At 29.4% G+C, this 16,811-nt stretch overlaps 4 protein-coding genes across 6 annotated transcripts in view; 1 reads left to right on the plus strand and 3 right to left on the minus strand.

Moving 5' to 3' along the window:
- The window catches only part of LOC113396175 (max dimerization protein 4-like), a 288,209-nt gene extending 282,427 nt beyond the window's left edge, over positions 1–5,782 (minus strand). The window contains exons 1-3 of one of the 2 annotated variants that reach the window (XM_064216284.1): positions 5,583–5,782; positions 5,359–5,452; positions 5,219–5,248 (exon numbers count right to left, since the gene is read on the minus strand). In XM_064216284.1, the coding sequence (XP_064072354.1) occupies positions 5,219–5,248; positions 5,359–5,452; positions 5,583–5,637 (179 nt within the window). In that variant the 5' untranslated portion in view covers positions 5,638–5,782. Of the gene's footprint in view, positions 1–5,218; positions 5,249–5,358; positions 5,468–5,582 lie in introns of both variants that reach the window. The other variant, XM_064216283.1, reaches the window with a different exon arrangement.
- A 352-nt stretch (positions 5,783–6,134) lies between these two features.
- Positions 6,135–9,856, minus strand: LOC113392156 (DALR anticodon-binding domain-containing protein 3). The gene is made up of 5 exons (XM_026628434.2): positions 9,151–9,856; positions 8,544–8,728; positions 8,207–8,340; positions 7,164–7,334; positions 6,135–6,311 (listed from the first exon to the last, which is right to left on the minus strand). Exons 1-5 carry the CDS (start codon positions 9,795–9,797, stop codon positions 6,135–6,137), a joined length of 1,314 nt encoding a protein of 437 aa, XP_026484219.2. The 5' UTR covers positions 9,798–9,856.
- A 392-nt stretch (positions 9,857–10,248) lies between these two features.
- On the plus strand, positions 10,249–11,588 carry LOC113392157 (dnaJ homolog subfamily C member 25 homolog). Its single transcript, XM_026628437.2, has one exon. It carries the CDS (start codon positions 10,378–10,380, stop codon positions 11,395–11,397), a length of 1,020 nt encoding a protein of 339 aa, XP_026484222.1. The 5' UTR covers positions 10,249–10,377; the 3' UTR covers positions 11,398–11,588.
- Positions 11,589–12,538: 950 nt separating this feature from the next.
- The window catches only part of LOC113392160 (blood vessel epicardial substance), a 52,003-nt gene continuing 47,730 nt past the window's right edge, over positions 12,539–16,811 (minus strand). The window contains exon 6 of one of the 2 annotated variants that reach the window (XM_064216289.1): positions 12,539–13,976. In XM_064216289.1, coding sequence (XP_064072359.1) covers positions 13,912–13,976 — 65 coding nt within the window. In that variant the 3' untranslated portion in view covers positions 12,539–13,911. Of the gene's footprint in view, positions 13,977–15,697; positions 16,244–16,811 lie in introns of those variants that run through there. The other variant, XM_064216290.1, reaches the window with a different exon arrangement.

Genomic DNA, 16,811 nt, shown 5'->3' on the forward strand with positions numbered 1-16,811 from the left:
CCAGGCTCAGATCTCATCTCATTTCGTCTTGGAAGTTTCTTTATTGATAAAGCTTCAAATGTTCATGTTTTGAGCCCATTCACTATTTATATGAGCGTTTTATATTAGTTTGTGTGAAACGAAAAAGGTTGGTTTATAGGCATTTATTTTGTTGAAAATAATAATAATAAGTAGATTGGTTTGAATTGAAGATGGAAGATGTAGCAAGATATAATACTAAAATGACAATCCTTAAAATGACTACGTTGAGACTTGTGATCATTTAGTATTGAACACTTCAGAATGGTCACGAATTACAGAATTAATTTTGTCATTACTTTTTTTAATTTGCCTCATGGACGTTTAATTACGAAACGAAATAAACGCACAGACAATATTAACTTTTATTTATTTTATTAGTTCCTTTTTTATTCAATTATCGTCGACAGAATGTATTTATTACAAGCGAAAATATACAACATCATTGTTAGACGACTAAATTCGAATGTCACATAATATCTTTATGCTGCGATAAATAATTGCCCCATCGCGTGTATTACATAACTTAGTATCATTACGTCGGCTTGGCATTGTGAATTCATATGCCCTCAGAACTGCACATATTGGATGTAACAGTATGTCTCAATAAAAAATAATATTATTTTACTATTTTAATCATCCAAACAACCAGCAATGTAACTAATTTCATCCTTCCATTGTTTTCCCGCCATGTTTCCAGAGCACGAGATGAATATATACAAATTAAGCACATAAACTTTAGTGGTGCTTGCCCGGAATTAAACCCCGCAATTATCGATTAAGATTCGTGACTCACAGAGGTTTCAACAAACCATAAATATAAACTAAGATGAAATTATTTGTACGAAAAACGATTACAGTGATTTAAATTTAAGTTAATAAGAAAAATAAGTCAATATTCGTTGGTACTACCATACAGGTTATAGTATGGTTACAGTTTAACTACTAATCTACTTTATATGGAAAATTTCATATTATGATAGTTTATAGCTTCAAGAGTCTTCTTGACGCTATAAACTATAATAAAAAATATGTTGCATATATTTTAAGATCTACTTTGTTATGTCATGGAGAGAAACAACAATTTCCGTTTAAGACGTTGACACTTAAACAGATACACAAAGTATTTCTATGAATAATTTGTAAATATCCAAAATTTCTACAAAACTCTACACCATATATAATACAGAATAAAAAAAAATCCTTAATTCAATTTATTTGTTTCACAGTATTACTAAATAATTAAATTTATTTGAGTTTTGTAACTTGAAGTTGCCGTTTACGTACTTCAATATGGTGTGTGACGTATTGTTTTAAATATTATGTATTTATCATTATTTTAATAATTATACACATGTACATATCGAAGTATTTAAAATAAATTATAGTCAATAAACATAATAAAAAAGGATAATTCGTTTTCATCGCGCGGAATATTCTAAGCATATTATTTATTTATTATTAATATATTACTTCTAAATTTACAGTTTCAATATAGGCATTTTTTTAAATAAATGTTCACAGTCCAGACACGTAGTTCGCAGTACTATTCCTATTGCTAAAATGTCACCTCTACACGAAACAATCTGTTATTTTAGACATGAATTCGTCAACAGATAATAAAAATGAGTCAGACAAGTCAAACGGAGGTTACTCTTGACCTTGTTAAGGTTGAACATTCTCTAAAAAGCCTATTCGTTTATCGGTAACTATTAAGGTGAAGCCTCGCCTTTAATATAAAGTAATTTAAATCCATCATAAGCTAAGCCTATTATCCCAATAAAACGTGAACAGACACCAAAGGCATACTCGTATATAACTATAGTCTTAATTTAAAGATATACATTGAAAAAAGAAATGTTTCGTTGGGTTGCCAGTATTTTAACATTATAAATATTATATAACATACTCAAAATAACGTGACTGACTGACTGACATTGAGCTGACTTTTGGAATGTTAGGTACAGTAAAACTTGAACCTAAGCCGCTACTATGCGTTTGTTTTAATGCAGTGGATTATATTCAGAAATTAGTATCGTCAAGTCTTCAATTTACATGACTCTTGTTTTCTTTCTTACGAAGTTCTTACTTTTTGAGTTAAGTTTCTATATTGTTACCTACGTTTAAAAACTTGCATGGGAGTAAAATTTTTGTCTTAATATGGTTAATCCAATCTGACCCGTGTTACCGTGTGCCGGAGCATGTTGACATATTTTTAAACATGACAGGCGGGTAAACACGTTTATGGTAATGAGCAAATATGACCACTCAGTTTATTAGTTATTTTTAAATTTAGAATTTTGTTTGTGGAAAATTTTCATGTTGTTGTAGACTAAAACTTTTTAAATCCAATAATAGTTGAGGTCAAGGAATCATCATAGAGCCTAATATTACCTGGAATCTATTGATTAAATATTGAAGTCCCAATACAAACTGACTGGAAGATATCAAGATACTATCTGATATATGATTTTGGAATCGTTTTCATTCTTATAATTACCAGAAATATTTATATCGTTAAATAAATATTACATTTTTGAGACATTTACATAAATTGTACATTTTTAACACTTGACCGATTTTGATCTGACCTTTGCGACCCTTAAAGGGTGAAAAGGGTTGCGTATTATATAATTAATCTAGGAGTTAACGGTTTATAATACGTACGACCAATAACAACAACGATTTTAGTTAGTTTAGTTCGCATTTAAAATTAAATATAAGGAAACATTAAAAAGACCATGTAAACATCCAGATTAAACGAATGACATATCCGAATCTACGGAACGGATTTTCTTGCATGTTTAACAGGCAATGCACCTAATTATGGAGAAACATTTAAGCTTCGTTTCGTTGAAATCGAACGACGGCAAAAGAAGTTATCGTTATTTAAATAAAGAGGGGTAAGTAATAAAATCTTAAAAGTTAGGGATTTAACATATTTCTTGATATATTCATGTTCATATCTATTATTGTGGTATTGTCACCGGTGGCAATATTTCAGATGAAGACTGAAGTAAAATAAAATCATTTTAAAATAGTCATAAACACATCTGATACAAAGCAAAAGCATGTCTTGAAATGGTTACATAGCGTAAGTAAATATGAAGCAGTATTTTATTAATCGTAAATTCAATTTTAACGTTGTTTTTGACCTATCGCTTGTAGCCCGCTCGATTCTCATCAATCTTAAAAAAAGTATAGTAACGATCCATTTCCGGTTTATTGTACGGATAAAATACAGATTATAAATAGTTACATTACTTGTATCACATATCAATATATTTTTTGGATAATGTTTTTATTCAACGAACTTTTACGAACACATTTGAAGTATTCCTTCACTGTACACCTACTCAATATCGTAATTTGCAATAGCGACAAACAAGACTATAACAAAACAATTTGTATTTACAATAGCTACATATTGTAACGTTAATAGCATTATATAATATACGAAACTAGGATATCGGATAATATAATTCAATTCTAATGAACTTTAGTATAAAAGTCGATTCATGTCGTGGAATAAGACATATTAATTTTCTTAAGTAAAATAAAAAAAAAAAAAAACATATTTGACATCTAGAGACAGAGCCGCGTATTATTTTATTAACGCATGTTTCACCTACACTCAGTGTATGGACATACTAAGAAATAGTATTCAGCAATGAGCGCCGCCTCAAATAACTCATCTTTCGTTCATTATACATTTAACACTATGTAACAATTTCTTCTCTACACAGTTTAATATTTGCTTACACTAAAATCGAAGTATGTCGCATCCAAACATCCTATGTTTTAAACAGACAATTGTTTCTCTAAAAATACAAATCAAACACTCAAAATAAAATAAGTATGACTGTGTCAAGTGCCTATTTAATGTTTTATAATTAAAATATACTGCAAATACTAAACCTTATTAGGTATATGTTGTTTAATATGGGGCGGGCACGCTTGATATATCAGGATTGCTAAGATAATAATTTTATTATAAATTTTTTGTATTGGTATGTATGTGTCATACGGAAACCATTAGATAATATAGAACGATGTATTTAAAAATATAAAAAAAAAATTGTGTGTGTACACATGTCTACAGCGTTTTAAATACGCCTTAACGATTTTGATGGTTACCTGACCCTAATCGGGGAACGTAATTAACAAATTATTAGTTATTACGTAAATTACAATATCATACCGGACCATCCCTTCGTATGATATCTGATTACTAGTAGTTATTTACCCAATAATAATATAATATATACGATAACTTGTCTGATTTTTTATTGATCATACACTGGACTTATACCTATATTCCAATTACATTTGGCATAAAAGTAAATTATATTATGAAATAGAACACATTAAATGTAGTGTTTTATAATTTATAACTAAGTCAATAAAATAACTTCGATTTCTAATATTATTATGTAATATATAAGAATTATATTATGTAATTGTATTCACGTAAATATCATATGATTATCTGTATAAATAAGTATTGTTTATCTGTAACGACGGCTTTCCATCATCCATTAAATGTAGACAAAACAACACTATCAATGAATCATTATTATAACTACAATTAAATCGTGGATTTAATTACTTTCACAACGCATTTTATAAATAAAAACTAACTATACTGTTATTAATCGAACATTTTCCGTTTTTTATCATAGTATAATTTATCATATACAATAACAATTTAATTGAACGTAAATTTGATTAACTTACGATTGAAAACCGGGATTTCCAAAAATATACGAAAACTGACAGGGAAGACTTGTATATAAATATATTATGAATGATAACAAAAAGTTACTGAGAATTTTTCCTCATCATAGACGTTAGTTCCCTCGCCGCCTAGCAGTCTAGAATAATCTAAATAGGATTATCGACACATTTTATAACACAAAATCCTTCATAATATTTGTTTACATTCTACGGTTTATGTATGGTTTCTTGGTGATAACAGATAACATGTCGTAAGTGACGTAACCCAACTCCGAGCTGCCAAATAGGTTACAACTAGGCGTCATCTACGTTAGAGGCTAGTATGATTACAGTCTGCACTGTAAACTCTTTCCCTTCACGGCTAGCATTCGCCAAGGTCAACCGCGCCACGATGCAGACCGGCTTGTACCAAATACATTACTAACACTATATACTAAGCTATAAAAACAAACAAACGACTCACCTGTTCTTTTCCAACTCGTTATGAGTGGTCCTGGAACAGAAAACAAACAATTTGTAACCGGCCACCGACACTTCACAATTAACACTTTACACCACGATTCACTTAATTCACTACACTTCCAGTTCGCGGGCGACACTCACCTGCTGCCCTGCGATTTTTTCGTCTTCGGCCGCCTTCCACCAGCACGAGTCTCCTCGTACGCCGGCAAACTCGACGCGTACCCGTGTTCCGACTCTGCAACAAAGAAAACTGCAATTCCGTCAAAATCAGCTGATTATGGCGAGGCAAAAATAGACGGGAGCCATGTTGACGTGTGCGAGTAGTGCACTCGATTGACAATTCAAACAAAGAAAATCCAATTCACCTCTGTCTCGCCTTTCGATGTATTCAGCAGCTTGGATCAGGTCAGCAATACTCATATTTATAAAATCCCGGTTTGACACAGGTGTTCACAAACGTCACACGACTTTATTCGATTAAAAACTATAAATAAAAGTATCTTTATTCGCTCCGAAGTTCACGACTGCGTTTACCGATGTCAAAAACACACTAGGCGAGTCGGGACGCGCGACCGTGTACAGCGCTTCGTAATTTGTCGGCTGCGCTCGTGCAGCGCTCGGTCGGCCAATCGCGCGCGAGCATTGTCCACAATAAAATACCTGGGTCAATCACGTGAACTTTGTGTTTCCAAACAAAACATTTTTTTTTTACACGCTTCAAGTAGAGTTCGCAATATTCAACATGATTCACTTATTTTGTACATTTTATACAAAAACTGAGAATAATTTAGGTATAAAATTGCATTGCCTTTAATAACTAAATAAAACTTTTCTAACGAAATTCAATGTATTGTTATGTTCATCATATCATACAATTTATCTTTGGTCACACTTAAGATTAGGAAACTATGTAATACTTATGTCATAAATTTATTGAAATTTACAAAGGATTGGGGAAATAAAATGAGTGTCCTATACATTTGTGAAACGCTTTTAATATTTAATATTCTTAGACAAATTTTTAGTGTATTATTTAATGTAATTATTAAGTGAATACGTGCAAACATGACTGGCAGCAGATGCTTTCGCGGTTCCTTGAACAAAACAAAATATTATCTTAATTTAAGTATGAAGACGACTATCTCTCAAAAAAATTCATATTAATAAGTATTTACAATTTGGGTAATGGGCATTGAATAAATTAGCCAAAGCATCTGTTTCTAGTTGGTATTTTCTAATTAAAAAATTAACACATCTAATTGGATATTGAGGGAACCTATATTTATATTAGTGCTTTTTCAAAAACTTCAGAAGTACAGACTGTAAAAGTAAAGATACTAATTTCAATATTGGTAATTGAAAACCAACTAAACTTAGATTTTTACTTAAGACTCTGACTAAGACATGACTTTGAAATTTTGTAAAGGAATAAATTATCTTTTATTTATTTTAAAATGGGTATTAGGTATATAAATTGGGTTGTTTAACATAAGCTATGATATTATAGTACAGATATTTAACAGTAAATAACAGCCTGTAAACATCCCAGTGCTGGGCAGAAGATTTTATATATTTCTTTAAATTATCAGACTTCATTTTTTTACTTATTTCGAATTGTTTTTAATAATTCCAAAATTCTGGCTTATTTTAAATCAACTGTTCACCTATAATCACTAAAAAATAGAGAAAGATTAGGTTTAATAAAAATAAAATTATTTTTAAATTTATGTAGTGACCATACATCAAAATAAAATATTTTTCGTATATGTTTTAGATAGGCTGGTAGTTTCTGGTTTATTGTCTCCATCACACCAGATCAATCATTGCATTTTATGATATTCAACATATTAGTCATTTTCCATTTATTTATATACTTCTCCATACATAATTGTTCTACTTAACAATTGTAGTATTTTTATCAAAATATATTAAAATGAAATACTTACAGTTAAAATCCTGACTCTCCTGTAGTATTGACTTAGTATTTTGACCATACTGCTTAGAAAATTGCATATCAAATGTGGTCGAAATTCACATTTTTTTTCATTGATTTCAACACTGCTTTTTAACAGTGACGGAACACCCATGACATAATTAAATACAAGATTCCATTCATCCTGTAAATATATTGCATTTTTATTCATAAATCAAAATATAATTTATTTGAGTAGGGTCATCTTGTGAGCACTTTGAATTGCCGTTTCACATGTTACCATAGTTTTGAAAGATTTTATCACCCAGAAATATTTAAAACAACAATTTAGACACAAAATAAATTTTTAGAGTAATTTACTCATACATGATTTCAATTGATTTAACCCAATTAAAATTATGTATACAGCTGACTCCTAGTTTTTTAAATATAATTGATTCTAAAAAAAGTAAGCTTATTAAAAGAATTCATAAGTTTTCAATTTTGTTTGTTAACAACTAAATTTCTCACAGGATCTTCTTGATTGAATCTTTCTTCCAAAACCAGTGGTAACTTTACGTTTGATACAATTAAGTAAGAGATACTTTAAAAGTGGTTATAATAGAAATAGCATATTTCAACAAAGTATATGATGATTTTGATTGTTAAAAATTATTGTTAGATTAATTTACTCTACTAAAACAGAACACAAGCACATTCGACTTTTTTAATTAAATATAAACAAACTATCAAATCATATTGATATAAATTAATCTTTGTTATTAACAAGCCTATCTATTATTTGCAGTTAATGGAGTTTTAACAGTAATCTCAACACTACTATTTAACAAATAAAAGCCAGAAAAAAAGAAGTGAGTCCACACCAAAAAAAAAGATAAATTGATCTCCACGAATTAAATCGAATAAACATAGCAATAGTATTTTTAGAATAATATTCTTTTAAATTAGAAGAACTATGTTATCATGCCACACTTTATTTTAATACTATAATCAAGTCGTTCATAATTTAAATAGAAAAACATGCCAGAAATAATAGTCTGTAGTGTCAATTTTTACCTCATCAGCTAGCAAGGATAAGTTTGCATTCTCTATGGGAGGTAATTGTGGGTAAGTCCCTTCATTTACTTTTTCATTAAAAGTCTTAATAATAGTTTCCAATCTTGCACAATTGTACAAGATAAATGCAGCACCTGTAAAACAAACATTGTTTTATCTTACTACAATAACATATAAATATATGTATTTTACTAATTAATTTTTGTCTGAATAATCTTTTAATCTCTTCATGTTTAAATAAGAGAAAATAATAAAAGGAGGGATTCAATTAATTTATTGAAAGAAACTAAAACAAGTATTTTTTCTTATAGTGTTTTATTTTAATTAGCTTTTATACCTTTGCTAGATCCTCCTGAGGCATCAAATTGTATTTTAACAGGGCTGGTACATTTCGTTTGTAGTAATTCGAATGCAACTGCTGATTCTCCTAGACTTGCTATAAATTCTTTCCATTTTGCTTCTGTGGACACTCGAACTCCATATTTATGTTGTGCAATTAAAGTTAATTCATCTTGCCTTATTCTGAAAACCAAAATAATCCATTTTACATTTTTTACTTAAATACTTAGATGTAAAATTTTTATTGAAAATTAGTTTAGCATATTATTTGAATAAAAAGCCAAAATTAATATTATGTAATAAATGAATAATCATATTCTGTAATGGTGATATTATGAGGTCAACAGAAAAGAGGTGTTCACAAGTGAGGTGAGACGAGGAGAAGAGAGGAGGAGGGAGTTGTTAAAATTATATTTGAATTGTGAGCTTGTAAGCTATGGTGACAGTTATTTAAAAAAAAAGTGAAATACTATAATAACTAATTGCCAATATATTGCATTATTAACACAAAAGTTATATTTCAGGAATGGGGTGAGCCCATAACTATGAACTTATTGGTAAACTAAGGTTTTTTAAGATATTTATCTACTGTTATAAATACATACCTAATATATTCCTCAGCAGTTATAGTATTCTCCTTAGTTCCAGTTTTTGCATTCAAAACTGTACCACAGAAAATTGATTTATTATAATTATTAACATCAGACTTAGACTTCAATGTTACAATTATATCTGTACTTTCAGGACATACATTAAGTAAATATAAATTTCTAATAACATCAGTTAAAATTTTAATTCGTAAATATGTTATACAGTTCGTTTTTTTGCAACTGGGATCTAACTTTACAAGATTTGTATTTCCGTGTATTCTTTGTAATATAAATTCATTGTTGATCGATGCATTATGAAAACAGACCTGAATCGCTTTGAATCGGTCGATAAGCAAATGTATTCGTTCGTTTAGCTCTGTAGCTTTCACTACCGGTATGTCCCAATTCTGTGACGTTTCAATTAGATTTGTAAGATCTTTGTTAATATATTTCAACAAAGAAACTTGGTTCAAGCTGTTTTGTAATTGAACAGAGTCCAAAAATTCTTGCCACGATTTCACATTGTTTGGGAAACTAAAATCGCCCAGTTGTTGCAAGTTTCCAGAATGCTTTTTCACCAAAAGTCCATGTACATACTTCTCCTCGCCCAATAAATACTTGTACAAATTAGATATAATAGTTTGTGTGTCGTCTTGTAACATCTTATTATTGGTTATGAATTTAATGTTTTTATTTTTATATCAAATTCAAACTCACATGTTGAATGGTGACTATGACAGGATAAATGACATGATGACATCTTCACATATTGCAACCTGCGAGGGATGCAACCTGCGAGGGATAATAAAAGTGTTTAAAATAAAATATAATTAAAAACCATTTTTATTTCATTAAATATCAAATTACCTTGAGTCGACTTTATTTAATGTATACAATATCAAAAAAAAATATTTAAACAAAAAATTTTGAGAAGATAAAAATAATTATTAAAAAAAGAGTACAAATTAATTTCAATTACTATTTAATAACGTAAGTTCTGTTGCTTTAAAAAACCGCAATCCTTTTATACTTTCATCAAGAGGATTTCAACATTATTTCGGTACGGCTATACGATCAAATAAATTAGCTGACGTCGATATGACGTTGACATTCGCGTTGTCAAGTAGTGACTGACGGATTGGTCTGGTGGGGTATCGAGGTTAATGAATTATTTTTTAAATTATTTATTTTACTAGTCATATTTACTGCATTTAATAAAATAGAATATGATATAAATTAAAAATGATATATTATTATAAAGGTGTTATATTTATTATATTAGTATGTCACATAACGTTGGCATTCACAGCCGATCACCTACTCGAAGGTATATATTGCGGTAAAGAAAACTGCTATGAAGTTTTGGGTGTTACCAGAGAAGCCACTAAGAACGAGATTGGCAGAGCTTACAGACAATTAGCGAAAAGGTTTCACCCAGACTTGCATAGAGGTGAGAAAGAAAAGAAAGAGGCTGAAGAAAAATTCAAACAAATAGCAACCGCTTACGAAATCCTTCGAGATGACGAAGAAAGAACAGATTATGACTACATGTTGGATAATCCTCAGTCGTACTATGCTCATTATTACAGATATTACCGACGCCGATTGGCACCTAAAGTAGACGTGAGAATAGTTCTGGCTGTAACGATAACTATTATATCCATAATACAATATTACAGTGCGTGGTCAAAGTATGATACAGCCATAAAATACTTTATGACAATTCCCAAGTACAGAAATCGTGCATTAGATATTTCTAAAGCTGAAGCAAAAGAGTTACAGGTAAAAAATAAAGGCCCAAAGAAATCTAAGGCAGAATTAAAAGAAGAACAGGACAGAATAATAAGACGAGTAATAGAAGAGAATATGGACATAAAAGGGGCATATGCGAAACCCGAAATTATGGACATACTTTGGATACAAATAATAATATTACCATACACAATATCATATTATATTTACTGGTATTTAAGATGGTTCTGGAAATTCACTATTCTTAAGCAACCATATGGAACTGAAGAAAAGTTGTATATAATCAGAAAATATATGAAACTGGGGCTCCACCAGTTCAATGCCTTAGAGGATGAAGAGAAACAAGAGTACTTAGACGAAGAATTGTGGATAAAGGATAATTTTACAGTATGGAAAGAAAAGAAAGATGAAGAAACGAAAAAATCATTAGCAGAGAATAATAAGTATAAGCAATATAGGAGGTATATCAAACAACACGGAGTAGGACGGATGACCTTCGACGACTCATGATATTTGATTGTTATTATTAAATTTATCTTAACAATATTCAAGAAGGTAGTTGATAAGAAATTGTGGATTATTTATATAAAATGAGACTCAATGCACTGGATTGTTGAATAATTTATTTATACTGTTTCCCAAATCCGTTTGTTACAGTCCAATAACATAATGGACTTAAATAAAACCAACTTTTTACACAATTCAGTATTTTATTTTTTATCTCTATTCATTTCAACATGTACTACAATGATATAATCACACATTCAAAATTTACAAACATCACAAATGGCAATTCGGTAAGGCATTCTAAAGCTCACAAAAGCTCAGCACGAATCATCCATGCCTTGCTTTGTGTAGCATTCAACGCAAACACTCCGGGTGTTTATACATTCTCCAAGGCAAGTAACAAATCTGTAATAACATTTGTTCGTTCAGAAGCAACCAGTAAAATAGAAGTCACTTCACAAGCTTCAATTCCATTTAAATAGCAAGATATCCACAAACAGCAAAAACAAATAATATCTAGATTAAAATAAAAATAAATGTACTTCTAATATTTGAAAGTTGGAAGTGAATTTTCATTATAAACGGTTAAAATATTCTTAGCCTGGATGGGGATGTATATGTGACATAACAAATATTTATTACAGATAAGTAAACATATTAAAGTTACATCGAGATCCTTATTTTCATGTTATTATACGATCACTTATGTACTTATTATTTAACTTTTCAGAAATTAAATTTTAATCTATATTTCGCAATGGCAGTGCATTTATAATTTTACATGAAATCACTCTTCGTTCGATTCGGAAAAACATATTTTTAAAAATATATATAAAAGATAAGGTATGATTGAATTTAATTGAATATGATATTTTTGAATAACAGAATTTTCATTACTTGTAACTTCGTTTATATATAATAAATGATTGAATTATTTCGAATCTAATCTTTCAGTCAATTCTGTTTATATTTACAATTCATACCAATTAATAAAGTTACTCATAAATGGAATGTGAGTCAAATTTAATCATTACAGTCTGTTATAATTATAAATCATAGTTTTGTCGTCTTTTCAATTTAAATTACTACATTAAAAAATTCGTTTCCTATTTAATGAAACGGTACAAAATAAACCAAAAAATGAAATCGTATTCATTTGCATTTTCTTGAATCTATTCTGTACAAATATTACTATCCTAATTTAGGAATTTTAAGTATCTTACTATATATGATATTTTAGTTTTGTTTTCATAATCATATGCATATCGTGATCATGTGTAAATCAGCAATTCTCTTTTTGTGCGTTCAAATGGAAATTATTTTATTCATGGTTATTAGTTTACTTCTATTTTTTTAGACTGGCAATTTTGATAAATACAGGTTTTTTATTAATTGGCTTAAATTCCTTACAATTTAAGCTAGAGTCGATTTACTTTGTACACATAGTTTCAATTTACTTTTATTTACAGTAATTCAGATACACCATTTATAAGCACATAACAAGACACACTGCGATTAAGTTCTTTAATGATATTTGTTTTTATAAGTGCAGACACTAATACCAACATTTCATTCCTTAAGCTACTGTTAAAAAAAATATCTATAGTAAAGAGATTCGAGAAATGAGGTCTAATATATGAAGTTTTTAAGTTTTGAAAGACGGATACAGAGACTGCACTTATAAAACGCAACTGAAGAAACTCTCATCATCGATTAGTTAGTTTCTATCTACATAAATATTATACACAAAATAATTCTGGTTTATTTGTGACCGTCCGTATTGCTACTATACTAATATCGCAAAAAATATCTTTATAATATACGTTCACTGTAACACTAACGGGTCTAGTAAATATTCTCAATATATTTTTAATAATTATTTTTTATTTGGTTCTGCACTTTATCGACAGCAGCCTGACGGTATTTTTGGCGCAAAATATTTTAAAATTTTATTTTTTAATTTCAGTAAATTTAGAGCTTTCGTCATTATTGCCTGTTAAAATGTCAGTTGTCAGTTTACAGTACTTTCTTAGCAAAATAGTCGATTTTCGTGAAAAATTAAAACACGTAAGACAAAGTCATGCTTTTTTCGATCAAAATATGAGTGTCCATTATAAAAGATAACTAGGAAATTTAATGTTTAGTTTTATCCTATCCTTAGTTTATTTTAAGATTTTATTTTAATCTGCCGCTTAAAATAGTCCCCGCGTTTTAAGCGACAAACTTAATATTGCAATAAATTTTACCACTGGTTAGTTATTGTGATAAATATTCTAGCAGGTTGCCCAGCTTAATTTTTTCAATGGACACCCTTAAGCCCTTCGAAAAAAACAGACATTTTGAACCTTACGATCTTCTTAATCGTATGACACAGTTCATGTTCGCACGTCATTCATCTTCCACATATGGCAACATTCTCGAAGCATCAGTTCGATTGGACCACAGGTCCTTGTAATGGCATAGAATGCACTAGCGGTCGCGTTTTCTCGGACGCACCGCTAGATGCAATGCTTGCCCTCAAACGGGCGTCTCGTGGTCAGTTTCGTCGATTCTCCCGAGACGCCAAGCGTTTGGATCTGTGGCTGGAAACGAAAAAAAAATTTAGATTAGATTTTTTAATAAACTGAAAACATTCCGCAGTGAAAAAGGAATGGAAAGGAAGGCGCTTAAAGGGATAAATTAAATATATATCTAAAAATAAAAAAAGCTTAAAACAAAAAATATTAAAAATATAATCAGGATATTGTTAGTAAAAAAATTATATCCTACTAGTAAATTAATTTTTTTAGAGCTAAAGACGTCTTGATTATTTCAACTTGCTTTTTGTTCAAAACAAGACTTATTATTGAAATATTACTACATCCATAACTGGAGTAATAAAAAGCATAATAACCAATTATTATAATTAATAAAACTTGTTTTTATTTATTGTGCACTTATTATTTAATTCTATATTAGGTAATTTTTTTAAATTCAACAAAAAAGCGCAATTTTGAAAAAAATAAAAAAATTATATCAAGAAATTATAAATTACCTGATAATTCTTGGTCTTCCAAACATGCTATGGGATTTCGGAACTTAGGATAAGGACTATAAGGATATCAATTAAAATATTATTCATGTTATAAAGCTTCATAATTATTATGGTTATAATAATTATTTAACCCTAATTTATATTTGAAGTGAAGGTAACAGATTATTAAAGCATCGTGGTGTCAGGTCAAGATATACGAAACTTTTTCAGTCATTTTTTATTAACATAACATAATACTTTTTTTTTTATTTAAATTGATTGACTATTTATAATCTGTTCTAAAAACCAAAAAGCAAGTTGAATTTTTTCGTTTATCTATGGTTGTGAAGCTGTGTCGTTTCGTTTAATATTATGCGAGTGACTTGCGCTAGGTGCAGGGAAAACCACAACATCAATTGACAATAGCATCTATTAACAATGACTAGGCAAAGCATGTTTATCTCGACCCTTCAAAAATATACATATGTATTTTTATAGACACACAGTTAATACGTAAACACATAGTACTATCCTAGACCGATATCATAAATACATGCGGAGTTGGATTCCAGGAAAATATTCTTTTGCTTTTGTCTTATATTGAATTGCAAAAGTTATATTTTTTCTGAAATCCATAGTAATGTCGTGTAAGAGCTGTCTATATGATTATAGCATAATAAAAATAATACTCATCGGTAATATTATAATATGCAAATAAATTGTACTTTGTTATTTTTAACAGAATATAAAAAGTCGCAGGACACGATCGAAATTTTTTTTTTTGCTGACAGTAATGTTTGCGACCTTAATTTTTTTTGAGAAATTAACATTAATATGACACAATGATTTATATAAAAGGTACTTGTGAATTATTATAAAAATATACAAACTACAGGAAGATAAAGCAGATCACGATGTAAAATTGAGCAATAAAATACTATTTATTAATCAATCAAAAACAATATTATGGTGAGTCCTTAATCTAAGCATGAAAAACTATTTACATTTTTTACTTTGTGATCATAGTATGATGAGCCAAAGGACGGAATGAATGTTTAAATTGACAATCGTCATTACTCATTAAAAAATTCGCGATTTTTTGGTTATAAAATACTACAATGAAAGACACAAATTTTTATTTTTACTTAATTAATTAATTCGTATTAATACTAAAATAACGACTGTCAAAACATGTTAGTGCAATTGCTAAAAAAGCCTAAGAGTTGTTACTTTTTTTTTAATTCAATTTTTTATTTTATTTTCAATTGTGCAATTGCAGTAACTATTAAAAAAAACCTTATTAATAAACGTTATCTATTTAAAATATATTGCTACAAACTATGTACTGTTCATTCTAATTCAAATAAAATTAAATAAGAAATACTGTTACAGTAAGTCATGAATTGCTGTCATTTTTATTACTGAACTAACGTTTATCAATAAGTCAGGCTTACTGTCAAACACACTCGCGATCACGAAATTATTCACAAATATTCAGTTTGACAGTTGTGACATTGTAATTATTTATTGTCTTCTCTAACTAATTTACCAAGACCAAGAGTATTGCTATACATTTTAACTCACACACGAGAAAGAGATAGCATTATTTTTTAGTCATGTCAAATTAGTTTAATTTATTACTTATTTAATCAGGTAATTAGGCTTGCGGGCGCGCGTGTTTGAGTAAAATAGCCTTCTGAATTAAGCAGGATTATATTTAAAAATGAAAATTATTTAGCAAGAGTGATGTAGGGTAAGGATGGGGGATAATGAAGGTAAATCCCGTCGTTCAGCAGGCGTGGGAGGGCGTCGGCCGCAGCAACGGCGCGTGCTCGCCTGTAGTAGCGACACGTTACGACAACAAGCATAGATTAAACAACGCATTGATGTATTGAATTGATGACGCTTATATATGAACTAGTAAAACAAACTAATAATTTATAAAATGATCTATAAATTATAATATCGACCTATAGGTATACTCAGGTCAATGACATACACATTACTCACGTATATCAGTAAAGAAAGACTGATTTGATTGTATTTAAACGAAGGTGTCAAACTTCTCTTTAAACTAAATTCGATATGTTATCGATACAGTTTTTAAATTTGATAAAAGACTTTAGAAGAAGAATTTAGTTAGATTTCAGCATTTATCATATATCAATAAAATAAATGACTAATCGAAAATCTACCCCAAATAACATATAAATATCAAGGATGAATTTTATTATCAAATCAGTCCCCAAATTCGTACTAAAAGAAATCGTATGAGTTTCTACATCATGCTTTGAAATATGTATACCGGATGCAGATCACATGCTTGAAATATTTCCTAATAAAGCCAACGAGCTATGATACATTTTTGATTTTCCAACATAGATCTATGGCGCTATGGGGATGG

The sequence above is a fragment of the Vanessa tameamea genome, chromosome 11 (genome assembly GCF_037043105.1).
Source record: "Vanessa tameamea isolate UH-Manoa-2023 chromosome 11, ilVanTame1 primary haplotype, whole genome shotgun sequence".
In the NCBI taxonomy this organism is placed as follows: domain Eukaryota; kingdom Metazoa; phylum Arthropoda; class Insecta; order Lepidoptera; family Nymphalidae; genus Vanessa; species Vanessa tameamea.

Coding starts and splice junctions, on each gene's coding strand:
- LOC113392156 (XM_026628434.2), bottom strand. CDS start 9,797: ATGTTACAAGACGACACACAAACTATTATATCTAATTTGTACAAGTAT. Junction 7,335..8,206: donor TATCCTTGCTAGCTGATGAG/GTAAAAATTGAC, acceptor ATATATTTACAG/GATGAATGGAATCTTGTATT. Junction 6,312..7,163: donor GGAGAGTCAGGATTTTAACT/GTAAGTATTTCA, acceptor GTTTTGTTCAAG/GAACCGCGAAAGCATCTGCT.
- LOC113392157 (XM_026628437.2), top strand. CDS start 10,378: ATGATATATTATTATAAAGGTGTTATATTTATTATATTAGTATGTCAC.